At 32.0% G+C, this 17,370-nt stretch overlaps 1 protein-coding gene across 2 annotated transcripts in view; it reads left to right on the top strand.

The window, feature by feature from the left end:
* Nucleotides 1–17,370, top strand: part of LOC118189594 (fibrillin-1-like) — a 791,047-nt gene that overhangs the window by 661,248 nt on the left and 112,429 nt on the right. For both annotated transcript variants that reach the window (XM_085810675.1, XM_085810674.1), the window contains exons 30-31: nucleotides 11,437–11,562; nucleotides 14,720–14,845. In XM_085810675.1, the coding sequence (XP_085666801.1) occupies nucleotides 11,437–11,562; nucleotides 14,720–14,845 (252 nt within the window). The remainder of the gene's footprint in view (nucleotides 1–11,436; nucleotides 11,563–14,719; nucleotides 14,846–17,370) is intronic.

Here is a 17,370-nt window from a genome sequence, read left to right as displayed (position 1 = left end):
TTGCATTATCGTTGCGGACATTTGTATTTGCTATGACGATAGAGGTACTGAGCCAGCTTAAATTAAAATTAAATTTAATAGTCTTTGATTACTAGTCCGAATTTTTAGTTTGAATTTGACTCTTCTTGTTTAATTACATCACCACGAGCTGTAATTTATTTTCTTAGCATAAGAACATGCCTTTATGTTCTAAATTCTTTTTAAACAAGAGTCTTATTTAAACCTTTGTCTGACTTTGTAGCTACTTTCAGACATAGCGATAATTTGCTTCACGTCTGTTGGAAGGTTTTGGACTATTTAACTATTGCCATATTACGTAAATCCTCGTAGGTACATTGTGAAGAGTTTGACAAATTGGGAGATAAAGCGCGCAGAAACTAGCTAGAGCACTGGTTTGCGTATTGAGACAAATCTCTAATTGTTAGAAAAGATGCTTAAAGAGAAGAAAATCGATATAAACTAGCCAAAATGTCTCGGAAGGCTTCAATTTAAAAAGACGCATAAATATTTTGTTGAATATTGTTGCTACAAAATATGCATCTTTTGTATCTTTTAATGTGTTTAATTCCTAATATCGCTTAAGAATCAATGTCATAAATTACGTGTATTTTAAATTGTGAAATTTTATTAGACTGATTTTAATAGGACCTTTTTTTAACAAATATTGTTAAAAATAAATAAAATTTAATAGTGGGCATGTAAATCCATAATGAGTAACTAATTACCTAATTTAATTATTTATAACTAACTGCTTACCCTTAAACTTTACCTTATTAAATCTAGTTATTGCCTTTGATTAATCCTTACTGTATTCACAAGATAAAACACAAAAATGCAAATATTCATGTAAAACTTATTCTTTGCATCTAGTGAGACTTAATATAATACAAACCAACTTATCACCTCTGGTGCTTTAGCGGCTTATTGGAACCTTAAAGTATATTAAAACTGGGTTACGATCCATGGGACTCTACAGTAACTGCGTCAAGAAGTTACGACATTAACTCTGTCAGACAAAGTCCAAATAACTCTCAAAAACTTGCCGCTTGCCATGTCCACGCCCGACGCTTCAGATTTGTTCTCTTCAGCAGGTCTTTCTCTAGGAAAGCTGCAGTGGTGACGACAGCCAGTCTTTTGTTATGAGCCATGCCGCTTGACATAAAATCTACCTTCTATTTACTAAACCTCTAGATTGAACAAGTATGTGACAAAATGAGACATTAAAAAAAATCATTATAAAGTGAAACGTAACTGTTAGTGAAACGTAAATAAAATGTCACTTATCTTCTTTCAAATATGTCCAACTATTATAAGTGTAAAATATTTAATGCTACTTGATAAATTTCATAAAGTTTATTTTATTCTCAAACATATTAATAATTATGTTTATTATGTTTAATAATAATGCATCCTACTTATGGATCTATTTTACTTTTAGAATGGTATTACAAAAGTGAAGTTCAGGCACACATATTATTTTTTTGAATGGTATTACAAATTATTATTCTGTTAGAATGGTATTACAAAAGTGAAGTTCAGGCACACATATATTTTAATTGAATATATTCAGTTCCCGTTTGTTTATAGGTCCTTAATTTTTTTTCATTAATGATCCTTAAAAGTACTTAATTTCCGTATGCAAAAATGTATACGAACCCTGATTTCATTATATTTAAAACTATTTTCAGAAATTCGGAAAAAAATGGTAAGTATAATTTATTTATTATAATACCAAAAACTATTTTAATTAATAGTATAGTTACATAAATAATAGAGTAAGAACATGAAAACAGTGGCAACCTATTAATAGTAAGAACTACGAAGATATTGTTGACTTGCGTCATAATAAATGCTTCAAGAAATACATCTTGACTGTTAGAAAACCAACGGTATAGATATTATTTTAACAAAGGCGTTCGTTCTCAGTGATTTAAACGTTACCGCCTTCTATAGTTCTTTTAAATGTATTTTGTTTCTCCCTCCTTCAGAATAGAAACCTAGTCCAAATAACCTCCAAATTAATACATTTTCATCTAAATTCTATACCCTTTCTACGGTTATATTTTTGACTAATTTTAAATCTTGCACTGGTGCATAGTGGATGGAAAGTAAACACACACTTTCGTTATTGCGTTTATTGTCTGTGAGAAGAACACGTAGGTACAACAGATATAATTCGGCGCTCGCAGGCGCCTTCTTTCGGAGAACAAAATCAAAATTTACATAAGGCGCGAACATGCCGCCCACCTTGAAATACTATTTCAACATTCAGTGGTTAAAATTCAGCAAATTAAAAAACACAATGCAATATTAAAATCATGATATAATGCTTAATTTATGATACATATGAATTAAAACTCAAATTAGTAATAGACACAATTTTGTAATATTTCTTTTAACCAAGTCTTAATAGTTACAATCCTAGCAATGTTATCAAGACTAGGATGTAGCTGAGTAATTCTACCCGTTTTCCATTTAGTTGGAGGTAAGTTATCCTCTTTTGTCTTTGTTGTAATCGACTCAGATATTCTTTGTCGCCAAAGCTTTCAAAATTGTTGAACCATTTTTTGAATATGTTACGATCTAGTGAGATAGGAAACATTAACTTCGATGTAATTTGGTTCAGGAATACTTGTTAATGATCTACCAATAAGAAAATAACCAGGCGTCAATGCTGATAAGTCATTCGGATCATTAAATAAATTCGTTAAAGCTCGCGAGTTAAGACAAGCTTCTATTTGTGTGAGAAATGTTTCAAATTCTTCAAATGTCAATCTCGCCTCACCAACTACTCATTTTAAATGATATTTTGTTGATTTTATACCCGCTTCCCAGAGTCCACCAGTATGTGCGCACCTGGAACAGTTAAATGCCATATGCCATTATCAACCAAATATCTGCTAACGTTTTGGTTATAAGTTGTAGATCTAGCAAGCCTTTCAAATTCCATGAGTTTGCGTTTTGCTCCAACAAAATTGGAACCGCAATCGCTATATATATCACCGCTTCTGCCCCTGCGGAAAATTAACCTCTTAAGGGCTGCAATAAAAGCATCTGCTGAAATATCAGTTACTAATTACAAGTGAATATCTCTCGTTGTAAAACACACAAATAGAGCTATATATGCCTTAGATGACCTAGAGCCTCGACCCTTATTTACTTTAGTTTGAAAAGGAACTGCGTAATCCACTCCACAGCGCAGAAACGCAGGAGCAGGGGAAACGCGACGAGATGTCAAATCGCTCATCAATTGATGAGTGACAAATAATTCTGCAACACCTTATGCATTTTCTAACAAAATATCCGATAACAGCTTTAGCACTTATGATCCAATATTGTTCTTGGATAGAAGATTGCATGAGTTGTCGACCTGCATGCAAAAGTATTTCATAGTAATGTCGAACAATGAGATGAGTTAAAATGTTCGTCTTTGGCAGCAAAATGGGATGCCTAAGTCGATATAGAAGGTTTGCATGTCGCAAGCGACCGCCCACTCTGAGAATACCTGAATTATCTAAAAATGGATTTAAAGATAAAATTTTGCTTGTACAAGATAATGATTGATTTCTGCTTAAAGTGTTGATTTCTTTCTTAAATTCAACATATTGCATTAATTTAATTAACACATGCATAGCTTTAGTTAATTCATTAGTTTTTAAAAATCCATTTACCTTATCTCCTGAATTTCTACAGTTATTTACAAACCTCAGACATAATGCTATAACACGTTTAAGTTTGGTGAGAGAAGAATAGTTATAAAATAAATCAGGAGCGTCTATCAAGCGACTGGCAGCAGTTGTTGACTGTAAACTACATCTTTGCTCGGGCACAGAATCATTCAGTAGTAGTGCAGATGATGCTGGCTGAAATCGAAATAAATCATATAATAAATCTGGACCACATAACCACAATAAAGTAACCAGTGCTGATGATGACACACCACGAGTTGCAAGATCAGCAGGATTAGTATTTCCACTCACAACTCACAATGATGCCACTGGACAGGAGAGGACAAAGTCTGGATTTTTGCTACTCTGTTGGCGACGAACTCTTCCATCGGCTTGCATGAGATCCTATCCAGGCTAGTACAATAGTGGAATCAGTACAAAAATAAGCCTGTGATATAGGAGTGTCCAAAGCTTTACAGGTGAAGTCCATCAATTTAGTCAACAGGAATGCTCCATGAAGTTCCAATCGAGAAAGTGATATGGTTTTAGTGGTGCAAGTCTTGTCTTGGTTATCACCAACTGAACATTTATTTGTCCAGTGTCTGAAACAGAACGATAATAAATTGCAGTGGCGTACGCCTTCTCCGAGGCGTCACAAAACCCGTACAGTTGAAAATGGTTATCTGATTCAACCAACAAGAATAAAGTAGTGTTTGTTTGGTCAAGTCTTCAAGATATAATGAATTGACTTTGAAGAAAAACATATCTGAAGCTGGATGCCACAGAATAACTAACGTTTTTACAGTATCATCATTGTCTATGTTCAAAGAAACATTTGATAAGCACAAATATGGATTAATTGAATTCAAGACTTCTTTTTTGTTAGAAGCCCATTTTCATAGAACAAATCCTGCACGTGACAACATCTGATTCAATTGCGTTTGTAATTCAGTAACTTAACTGGCTCCGGACATCAAATCATCAACGTAGAAGTCCCTAAGGCATGGCTGGGAAGCCAAATGAAAATTATTTGCTTCTTCTATTTGCTAACTGCTGTAAACATTTTACTGCAAGGTACGGTGCTGATGCAGTACCGTAAGCAATCCTAGTTAATCGAAAATCCTGAATCTTTGAAAGTCTGCGCCTTGTACTAGTATAATTTGTCTGTACATTGTCTCTATGGCCGCAGTTATATCTATTCTGTGAATTCTGAAATGAATAATTAATGTTGTCAGATCAGTATGTAACTGTGGACCAACCATCAATGTCACATTAAGAGAAATATCGCTAGAAGATTTAGAAGAACCATCAAATACTACTCGAAATTTATCACCATTTTTATCCGAAACTGAATGGTGCGGAAGGTAGAAACTAGAATTAGCTGGAACATCAATTTCATTTTCTGGAATCAATTCCATGTAACTAAGTTGTTGATAGTACTCCATAAATTTGTGATATTGACTGGAAAGAGATTTATTCTTAATAAATTGACGTTCAGTGTTTTGTAAACGATGTACAGCAACATCCCTAGATGACCCAAGTTCACTGCTAAATCTACGAAATGCAAATTTAATGACAAATCTACTTGTTGAGTCACGAGAAAATTTCCGCTTCAAATGATTTTCACACTCAATTTTTTCTCTGTGTAAGGCTTTATTTCTGAAATTTCTTCTAATTTCCAAACATTTTCAAGCTGAAATTGAACACTGGTACAATTAGCATTATTAGATATAATTGTTTGTAATACACATTTCGTCTTGCCGATAATGACTCAACCGAATATTGATTCGAATGCTGTTAACAAATGTCCCGGAACAGTTAAACTTCCATGAAGCATTATCTCACCAAATACATCTGCGTCTAAAAGAATATCTATGGGCCAGGCAGGAAGCAATTTGTATCTGCCAACCTCAAGTGTTTAAAAGCTGCCAAAACAGACCAATCAACTTGATATTGAAGAAGGTCGCATGTGATCTTGGGTATAATTAATGCATTAACTGAAATGCTTGCGTTTTTCATAAAATGGAGATATTAGTTGTAATTGAACTGAACCTGAAACCTTACCAATTTTTTTCGAGCTCAGGCCATTTACAACTATGTTCGCACTAGTGCGCTTTAGCTGCAATAAATTTACACAGTGCTCCCGAATAAATGAATCCTGGCTACCTGAATCAATTAGCAGTCTGCATTTTTGTAAATCGCCATTAATATCTTTAACATAAACAACCGCAGTAGGCAAAAACTGCTTGAGGCACAGTGATGTTATTGCTACTAATAGCAGAAGTTCCGTGTTTCGTGGGTGTATGACATTTTTCATCATTTGAATTTTTTTTTAACATAACACTGTATTATGTGGCTTTGAACAAGATTTACACATGCATGCATTACATTTTAAAATGGGATGCGTGTTACTATCTTTCAAACAATTAGCACATAATTTATTCCTTTTAATAATATCCCATTTTTCTTTGATAGGGAGTTCTAAAAAGCTACACATTTAAATAATTGTGAATGAGAATTACTCTTACAATGAACGCACAAATTAGCTACAAGTTGAGACGAAAAAGCGTATCTACCACCTTAACTGCGAGTTTTAGTTTCAGAAAGCAATCCCGCCTTCTTCCTCTGGCACTTTGCCAACGAAGAAATAGCATTCGCTCTGTTAAAAATAAAGCGTTTGAATTCAATCGAAAGCAGAAATGTTTTTGTTTGTATGCTCGAACGTCCATTCTCTTAGTGTCTCATGATCAAGTTTTCCTTTTAACAGAAAAATAATCATAGTATCCCAATGCTCTACTGGCTGTTTAAGGATTTTTAATGTATCAATACACTGTTGTGTTGTATTAATTAATCTCCACAAACCTGAAACTGATTCATGTTTTAAAACAGGCTGTGAAATTAATTTATTTAGCTCTGCGTTTGTTATTTCTATTTTGGTTTCATAACGTTCAGTAAGCGCTTTCCACGTCTTTTCATAATTCGCGTTTGAAATTTGAACTGATTGTAGTAAAACAGAAGCTTCACCTCTTACAGAAAACTTACGATATTGCAATTTTTGACTGTCACTTAATCTACTATTATTTCCAACACTGGCAAGAAATAAATCTCTAAATGATATCCAATCAACGTAATGAGAACTAAACACTGGCAGTTCTACGCGAGGAAGTTTTAAACTATTTGCCTTAGCATTTATTATATCTTGACATGGATTAGTAAGTTTTTTTTTTATTTTTCCTTTAAAGTAATTTTTAATACATCCAATTTAAAAAACAGTTCATGCATTTCTATTTCATACTTATTAAACTCTGCGTCAGAACAAGTACCAAGAATGTTATCGTTTAAACTCTTCACTTCAACACCCAATGCACTAACATCATTTTCATACACTTGAATAACAGAAAGAGAATTTTCTTGATTTTGTAAACTATTTACTTGTAAAATTAAACGAGTCAACTTACCCTTAATGATTCGCTTTTGCTTTAAGATAGACTCCATATTCTGGCTGCTATTCTCACAATCCAGATACAAAATAATCCGTTTTCTTTGTACGAAATATCTTTCTATTTCAGAACGTTCAAAATGTCTTGACACGTCATCCAAAAGTATTGCTCCGTCTCGACGGACCCCTTATAGTGGATGGAAAATAGACACACACGTTCATTATTGCGTTTATTAGCCGTGAGAAGAACAAGTTGGTACAACAGATATAATTCAGCGCTCGCAGGCGCCCTTTTGCAGAGAACAGAATCAAAATTTACATAGGGAGGGAACAACTGGCTTCTTTCTCTTCCAATTAAATACGTAGTCTAATATCGAATAACAAACGCTTTAAATTAGAAATAATGAAATAAATTTTATTAGAGTTATTTTATAAGAACCACATTTATTACTGTATTGTTTTTAATTAATTTTAATAACGATGTTAAAGAAGAAAATTTTTATATTATTTTTAAATGCAGCTTACTTTTCCACAATGGCTTTCTTACTACCGATTCTTGTCATTAATACCGTAAGTTGCCGTTATTTTTCAGTTTAAAAAGCAATGTGAAAATTCATATTTTTGCAATCCGTATCATCCGCTGCTTCAAGATACCGTTTTGTACAATTACCACCCGTAAGTACTTGAAGTATTTCTAGCTTCTATTGCAGGTTGTCATAACTATTAATTATCATAACTATTAAATGGATATAAGTAAAATTGTGATGGAAATTTTAAACGAGAAAACTATGAGTGATCATAGATATAATTAAGACACAATAACACGCCGAATAAATACTAATTCGGAAATCAAACAACAAAAATCAGCGTTATTGCGATTTTGCAGCTGAGGATGGTGGTTCGGTAAAACCATCGAAACTAGTCCTGCGAAAAGTTTGAAAATATAACGCTGATTTTTGTTGTTTGACTTCCGAATTAGTGATTATAGATATATTTATTTAGAAACAAATTATTTTGATTGAACTAAAATGGAAAAATAGAAATCGAATTTATGGCTTTTGTAGAAAGATGCGTCTTGATATTTTTGAAACAGAAAAGGAGATTTGTACAACAAATAGTTAGGATAGCTTTACTGAAATTATTGAAGACTTTGAAAGAAGAATTCAGCTAAAGATGGATAAATGTTTGCGTTTAAAAAGAAGAGATGTGGTTAAACAAAAAAGAAAATTGATGAATAATTGACAAGTGTCAGAAAAATTAAATATAAAAGGGAGTTGGCCAGATACAAGAAAAATGTATAATTCATTAAAACGAAATATAAAATAGATAATTTTATAAAGTCATTGGAAAACTATGACATTAATTATCAATTAGCATCAGGTAAGAAAAGGGAAAATATAATTTATATAAAAAATTTGGTGAAGAGCAGATTACAAATAAAAGAGAAATATAAAATATTGATCGATGAAATCTTGGGAAGAGAAGATGAAACCGATCCACGAATTGTCGTAGAAGAAAATGATGATAATGAAATTTACAATTCAAGAAAATTTTATGGTCGTGCAGGGATTGAGAAATCAGAGTGTCCCTGGAATGGATGGGATCGGGGTCCCTATTGTTAAAGAGATGTTTCATATCTACCCTTCATTTTTGTTATACTTTATAATATATGTTTGAATTTGAGAATTTTTCCAAAATTGATCTTGATTCGCAACGATAGTGACGCATTTAGACCTATAAGTTTATTGAAGGCGTTTGGTGAAATGCTGGATAAATTGTTAAGAAATAGATTGAATTATTAAATGGATACAACTATACTATTTCAATACGGATACTTGAAGGGTAGATCAGCGAAATAAGCCTTATTTCATTTGATAAATAAAATTAGGCAGAGGAAGAGAGAATTTCAATTGACCCTGGTTTCATTGGATGTCTGGGTAGGGGCATTTGACTCTATTCGTTGGCAGTAAATTATTGCAGAAGTAAAGAAACTTGAAGTTACTTGTGGAATGCTAAAGAGAATTAAGAACCATTTGAGTCAAAGAAAAATTATCCTCCTTGATAATCAGAATGAAGTTATTCTTGAAAGATATTTGAATAAAGGTTGTCCACAGGGCTTGTGCAGCGCTTCCCTGTTTTGGAGCTTCATCGCCAATAAACTTATTAGAATATAAATATGGATAATGTGGATATAATATGTTATGCATACGATATTTTATTCTTGATCTATGATGTTTCGTTGGAAACAATTTAAAAGAAATTTGTGGAAGTGGAACGAAAATTGATGAATTGGAGTAATGAAGAATACATTGAATTTAATATCCAAAACACACATGGCCTTTTTCCTCTCGAGGTGGTAAATGTGTTAGACCCCCTACAATAAAGTTTAATGAGAAAGGAATTACGTTTTTAGACTCAATTCAATATTTAGGGATCCTTATTGATTGTAAATTGAACTTTATAGAACATTTTAAAAGTATTCAAAGGACTGACGCTATGTTAAAACATTATAAAAATGCATTTTTATCTGGTGTTATTGCTCAAAAGAGTACCACCCTGGGGTTTTTATTTAGAAATGTCATTACACCTGTAATTATGTATGGTGTTGTTCCATGAAGTGTCCGAGCAGGGGAGCTAATATAGCTGAGACAAAAATTTGGAGTGTAGCGAGGCTGGATGCTAGCAGTAACAATAATATTTAGAACAGTCTCAACAGCGGTGGCATGTATTCTTGCCTTCTCAATATAATACAGGTATTTTTATCATAAATTTTTATTGGTTAATGGTTTTATTGATGAATTAAAGATTAAAGAGGTTATTATAAGGAAGTTCTTAATAAGTATTGTGATATAGATACCCATACGGCCAAAAAAACTGTAATTACATTTGATAAGAACTTTTTGTATGTAGGTCAGATTGATATTTATACAGACGGATCGAAAATGAGTAATGGAGTTGGCTGTTCATGTGTAATTTTTTTGGATGAAACAGAGATCGAGTACCAAAAATATTCGTTAACTCCACTGAATTCAGTTTTTCAAGCTGAGATTAGAGCAATTTTTTAGGGATTATAATGGATTAAAGAAAATTTGACTTACATACATAAAATAGGTATTTATTCCGATACTTTGTCTGCTTTATATGCAATGTTTAATGCGCACACTAATAATTTATTAATAAACCAAATTAAAAATGATTTCAAATTTCTGGATGAAATATATAATATAAATTTACACTGGATCAAGGCCCATGTTGGGTATTGAGATGGCGGGCACGCTGGCAAAGGAAGCTGCTCAAGGTCTAGGGAAGAAAGATATTGAAGTGTTGTATTCGAAAAGAAAGTTATTGAATATTATGCAAAAGGAGATATTTGTGGAATGGAAAGAAAATTGGAAATCGTCTTTAAAAAAATAATGGTTATGTCAGATTTTTTTAATTGATAAAAGGAAATAGATATTTAATAATATAGATATAAACCAAATTATTTCTGGTCACGGACGATTCCCAGAATATTTTAAGAGATTTGGTGAAAACTGTCAATTTTGTAAAGTAAAAGGTAATAATTGCCACTTCCTTGAATCTTGTAGTTTTACTACGGACATAGTCCAGAGACACCAGTTTGGTATAAATGGGTATTTTGAAAATTATGAGAAATTTAAACAAGTAGCTGAAGAAATTATGATGAGAATTAATCACAACAGAGAAACGACAGGGATTTTGTTTGGATTGTATAATTTAATGGAACATGGCTGGCTCGCTGTTCTCTGTTATTGTTTTCCGAGTTGGCTCATGTTATGGCTTGATGGCTGAACTTGTTTCGGCCCGGGGGGTTTCACCGCTTGCAACAACTATTAATTTTCTAACAGAAAAAGATTTAGATTATAACTCAATAACGATATAATAATTATCTTTATATATATATATACGTTCTCTTATAAATTCAGTTCCCGGAAGTCTGTATCCTGTCACACATTATGAATGATTAAATTTCTAAAGTTGTGATGTTCTATATCACGTATGTAAAAGTACGTATGTAATGTTCTATAATCTCTTTCTAGATTATAGAACATTAATAAATATATGAAAGATTTTAATGGTCAGGTAAAATGAAACATTAAAAATATTAGTTTTAGTAACGGAAGCTTGAGGCATTTTACAGTTCTTATAATTTTATTTTACATAGAAAATGCTATGCAACTTCGCTGCATATATCATACAAGATTTTAAATATAAATAAAAATTTTCATAGTATAGTAATTTCTATATCTACATTATTTGTAAATCAGCTTGTATCACACAGTTATATTATTGTAATTTGTTTTTTGCTAGATATTGATGAATGTAGAGATATTCCTGACATTTGCAGTGGCGGTAAATGCACAAATTATGCTGGTTCTCATTCCTGTCATTGCACCGGTGGATTGATGCCATCACCAGATGGCAAATCTTGCACAGGTAATCATTATACTTCTTTCCATGCAGTAAGTGAAATTGTTCTCTCTTCTCAGTGACATATTGATTTGTATAGTATTTCACGTAGCTATGCAAATCGAATCTGTATTATTTTTTAGTCATTACAATAACAGATACCTAATACGACTGCAATAAAAGTTATCTGAATTAGCTTAAGACGATGGGTAGTATGTTGATGTGTAAAAAGTGACTTATTGCAAAATAAAATCTGATTAGAGAACAAAGGCTGTCAATATTTCTGTATCCAGAAGCATTATTTTAATTACAATCACAAGCAAAACTAAATCACTTGATTTTCAGCATCCTGGGAGCTTAAAAAATCAGATTTCAGGAATCTTTGTTTCTCAGCTAATGAAAACAAATTAAATAATATCCTAAATTATACTCAGTAGTTATATTTCCAAAGCACCAATAGTGCACCAAACGACAACGTCTGGTGGGTCGTAAAACCTGAAAGTTTTTCATCTTTTGCTAAATGGTAAGATATATCGTCATCTATAATTATTACTTTATTGCTATTGATTATATATAAATATCCACATTTCATTTATTGTAATATTTTCATCTAGCGCTTCTCTCTATCTCTAGTCTTTCCCTCACTCCCTCATAATAAATACGAATATGCGTATGAGTCACAGTGCCAGAAAGCTTGAAAAACACTACTCTAAAGTTCTAAAAATATTGATTCCTTTTGCTTCTTATTTCGAAATATCAATGAAGATTGAAATTAAACTATGTTTTATCAAAGCGTTAATTTTACGCCGGATAGTAATAAATGCGAAATTATTTCTTCATATCATTTAAAGAACTGAATTTATATAGAGCTTCATAAAGCGTTTTGCTTTTGTAATTGCTTCCTTAGTAGTTTTTAGATTACAACAGCCAAACTATCCAGCCTTCTTAACGTGCATTTATGGTGTAATCGTCAACACTCTCGGCGCGTATTTGAGAGGTCTGTGGTTCGAGTCCCGGCTAGGGAATTGCTCATTTTTCACATCTCCTACTTCGAAATAGCCTAATGTCTTTGCAGTGCCGCCCAAACTAAAAAAGGTGGTAAATGCTGATTCTTCACCACCAGGATTTGGCGACTGGGTCTTCTAATCCCTAGTCGCCCTTTAAAAGGGGAGTGTATAAAGTATTTCTCCCGCCTTCTTAGCATGCCTTCGTGGTGCAATGGTCAGCACGCTCGGCACGTATTCGAGAGGTCCGTAGTTCGAGTCCCGGTGAGGGCATTGCTCATTTTTCATATCTCCTACTTTGAAATAGCCTAAACAACTGCTTCATTGTTCATTATATTTATATTAATTACTCTGAGTTAATACTAGAAATCAATGAACGATTAAAATTTGAATGAAAGTATATAAAAACCAAAATTTGTATACTTCCAGCTGAAAACGTATTACCGTTATTTGAAAATGATAAAAATAGAAAGAATGAATAAGCGTAAATAGAAAAATAAAAACAAAAAATACAACTTTAAATTATATGATACAATCAAAAATTGCAATACATATATTTCACATGCCACATTAAGATATAAGATTTTCGCATGTAAAATATCCTTTGAAAGAGCATTTCTCTTTTCCTCTCATTGTTTCAATTTGTGTTTAATTCCAATCATCAAGCAGTATATTTATATTTTGTCGTTTAAAATACATGTACAAACTTACTGCAAATTAATATCACTATAGTTTGGATTTATAAATTTAAATGCCCGTAAATCTCCGTAAAGCTTTATTTTGGCTATTAGTTTAAATAAGTATATTTATGTGATTGGATTAAATATTACTGAGGCTCTTACGCTTTAATAATAACTGTTTTACACGTACATTTATCTGTAATTGTTGCCTTAAGATATATATGTAAGATATATGAAAATACGATAGCTGCTTTAAAAATAATTAGCAGCCTCAAAATTTACGATACTAGATTTAGCGCTTTGTCCCTAAATTAATCTGTTCTCCCAAAATCGAGATCTTTCCATGTTATATAACACTGCTTGAAAACGGTAACTAAAATTAAAATTAACCAATCATGGCTTAGATTCACATATGCACCTACGCAGTATAATACTACTTTTTCGCGAGGAACTACGTTTCTTTTTCTTAGTTTCCGCCATGCCAACTTCTCCACGCTGCTTATGCTTTCCTGCCTGAAATGACGGCGTATCTTTCTACCTGTGTATATAAAAATTATTTGTTTTCAGCGATGATTAAAAAGTAATTTGTCTGCCAAAGAGATGATTTGAAATGTGTAAAAATAAAGATGGTGAATCTTCCATTTAGTTTTGTTACCTGCTTCATCAAGCCTTTTCCACTAAGTCATGTCTACAGCCAGAAGTTAAAGTACCGGATTCCTACTACGCATTAAAGTATTACATATATATATGTATTTATCCCGCTAGTTCTCTTTGTAACGATTGCATTCTTATATACTGCACGTAACAGAAATTACGTACTTGTTAGAATAAATGTATATGTCATTGTTAAGCAGCGTGTAAAACCCGAGGTCCAATTATATGACTTTAAAAACACTTTTTACGTATTACAGTAAATGTGTAAGTGTTTATATGAATCAATTTCAGCTTTAATTTCAGAGACAAATTACAGATATTATTACTCGTTGAATAGCAACGCTTTTTAGAACTTGCAGTTTATTTCGATGGTTGGTTTCGCGATTTATACGCTGATGAATGCTTTGATAACGTAACTTACTTTAATAACGCGTAAATCATATAAAGACGATGTAATGTAAAATAAAAATGTTTATCGATGACCATGTAATGTAAATAATTATGTTTTTCTTATGTAAAATAAAGACTGTGTGAAAAGTTAGTATCATAATATTTTTTCTCAGATTTAAAATATGAATGGCTAAAAGGTATTAACTAGAAGTTTAGCAAGTTACAATAATACTCGTAGTTAAATATATATTTACACTAATGATTTCTATTTAATTTTAATAATATGATACAATTATTATTCTTATTTTGATGTGGGAATATACGTAACACAATATTTTATTATTGATAATAATGTATGACTGTTACGAAAATATGAATGTTTATATTATTTCTTAATTTACACTGAAATTCAAATTTTATGTTTTGAATTTTTTTGGTCGCTCATATTTTGAACAGATATTGACGAATGTGCTTTAAATCCAAATGTTTGCCTCAACGGTCGCTGTGTAAATAACCTTGGATCGTACATCTGCCATTGTGATTTCGGATATTCAGTCAAAGATCATGAGCAAGGATGTACAGGTAAATGATTTATACATTTGCTCTTTTATATCATCTGTGTGAAAATTTCCCGCCTGTCGATTTATTGGCTCAACTTATTTCTCTGTAATTACAAAATTCGTAATACATTACGCTTTCCCTATTTCTGGGATTAGTTTGCAATTCTAAGCGTTAGCTTATCGAGACATCCGTTGGAGCATTTAATTCATTTGCTTGTGTAAGTGGTCCTTATAAATATGCTGATTGTTTAATGGAACTGAATTAATGAAGCATTGCTCAATAAATCAGCTCAAATTACGGCAAGGTTCAGTGGATTGTGCACTATAAAATCCAATCCTGTTCCATTTGTGTATGACAGTAATCCATACAAGTGAAGCTTTCGTTGTCTTAAATGGAATGCACGTAAACCTCTATTATCCGAGGTAATTTAGACACTGTTGAAATAGCACAAAAAATTTCAAGGCCATTGCCATTTCGAGTAAAACGATTAATGAATAAAACCGTCTTGCCACACTTATTTGATATATTTATACTATCGCTTTTATATGAATTTACCGGTATACATTAATACAGCGGTTTTCAACCGATGTACGCAAGAGAAAAATAGATGGTTCTTAAAAAAACAAAGCATTTTAACCATTAAATTAAAAAATTAAATACTCCGAATTTCCTGTTTAAGTTTTTTCTCTAACACTCGTAAATTCGTGCGATCTGAACTCTGTTCAAAGTCAATAGCCGCTCATAGGCATTAGCAAAATAATCCGTTTTTATTTTCACAAATATATTTTTAGCCGTAGACGTAACAAATTTTATCGTAAATGATGTTTTCAAAAGGAGTTATACAAATAAGTTCCTATAAAAATATAATAGTATATCATTAATTATTTTAGTGTTGATCAATATATATCGCTACAGCTTCCGGACTCATATTGCTCTAATTTCAGTTAGAATAATTGTTTGCGTTGATTTGCTGCCTCTAGCAGCAGGTATTTTGTCTTCTTGTTGCTTTATATTTCGTAGTTTTCTACGCTATTTGAGAATATCGTCGTCTGTTTTTAAAGAAGTCGTAATATTTGTAGATCTAAATATTTGTGAAAAAAAGTAAAACAACCTCAGATTTTCAAAATAGAAAAATGGGTAGGATTGACTAAGCGGAAAAGTGATAATTCACAGGTGATGTATCCACGACAATCTACTATCACTAAGAATATTGAAAAGAAAATTTGTTTGTAGAAAATATGAAAGTTATTTAACATTCGGGTTTGCTTGGAATGGAGATAAAATGGACCCTCAACCTGCTTGAGGTGAACTATTATCCAATCAAAGTGTAAAACCATCGTTTCTTAAAAGACATCTTGGAATGTAAGCATGCCAATTTAAAGGATGAATCTGAAGAATATTTTAAGAGGAATATCGGAGTTTAAAAACGGTAGACAAGTAATGAAAGGTTTTGTTACTTCAAGTAAAAAAGCTTTGGAAGTTAGTAACCAAGTAAGCCTAAGAATTGCCAAGGCTGGACAGGCTCACACTATTGAAGAAAACCTTATATTATCAGCAGCTAAAGATATCGCTTTAATATTATTCAAAGAAAAAGTGGCTTAATCATATTCCGTTATCAAATGATACTGAAAGTCGACGAATTCATGAAATGGTAAATTCTATAAAAAAGACACTTACTGAAAATATAAAACACAGTGTGTATTTAGCATTGCAATTGCATGAAAGTATTGATATAACGAAATTTTTTTCAATTAATAGTTTACATACGTTTAGAAGAAGATAAAGGAATTGCCTAAGAGTATTTATTTTGTTAATCTCTTCATGATAGAGCAACTGCAAATGAAATTTTCAGAGTAATTGACATTTCATGTCTGAGAATAATATTCCTTGGAATAAGTGCATTGTTGTATGCAGTGACGGAGCTTGGGCTTTAACAGGAAATTATTCCGGTGTTATTTCTCGAATAAAGAAAGTCGCATCTGAAACTAAATATCTCACTGTTCCATTCATCGTGAAGCTCTAGTAACCAAAACAATCGACGAAAACCTAAAAATCGTTTTGAGTCAAGCTGTAAAAATTCTTAGTTCTTTTCAAAGCCGAACTTAAAATTCAAGAATATTTACGATTTTATACCAAGATCTGGGCAGAGAACGTGAAACGCTTCTGTTACATTCCGAAGTAAGGTGGTTGGTTATTCTGGAACAAAGTTTAAAATATTTTTTTTATTTCGATCGGAAATTCAAATTTTCCTCTGTGATTCAAAATTGTTTATTTAGTGAATTATGGTTGAAGCGTTTAGCATATTTAGCTGATATTTTTGGAACGTTAAGTGAATTAAATTTAGGATTACAGGGACAAAATGATAATTTGCTTAACTAGAGATAAAGTAAATGCAATGATAAGAAACTCGATCTAATAATTAAAGAATTGGATAAAAATATTTTAAGCTTTTTACCACTTTTAGAAAGTTTTCCAACCGAAAATAATTTAGAAATAAAAGGAGAATCAACATCTGACATTAATAATCATTGTTTTTCATTTATAAA

The sequence above is a fragment of the Stegodyphus dumicola genome, chromosome 2, assembly GCF_044657685.1.
Source record: "Stegodyphus dumicola isolate Sdum_Otavi_A_Nest chromosome 2, ASM4465768v1".
NCBI classification, from domain to species: domain Eukaryota; kingdom Metazoa; phylum Arthropoda; class Arachnida; order Araneae; family Eresidae; genus Stegodyphus; species Stegodyphus dumicola.
This window is presented reverse-complemented; position numbering and strand designations above follow the sequence as displayed.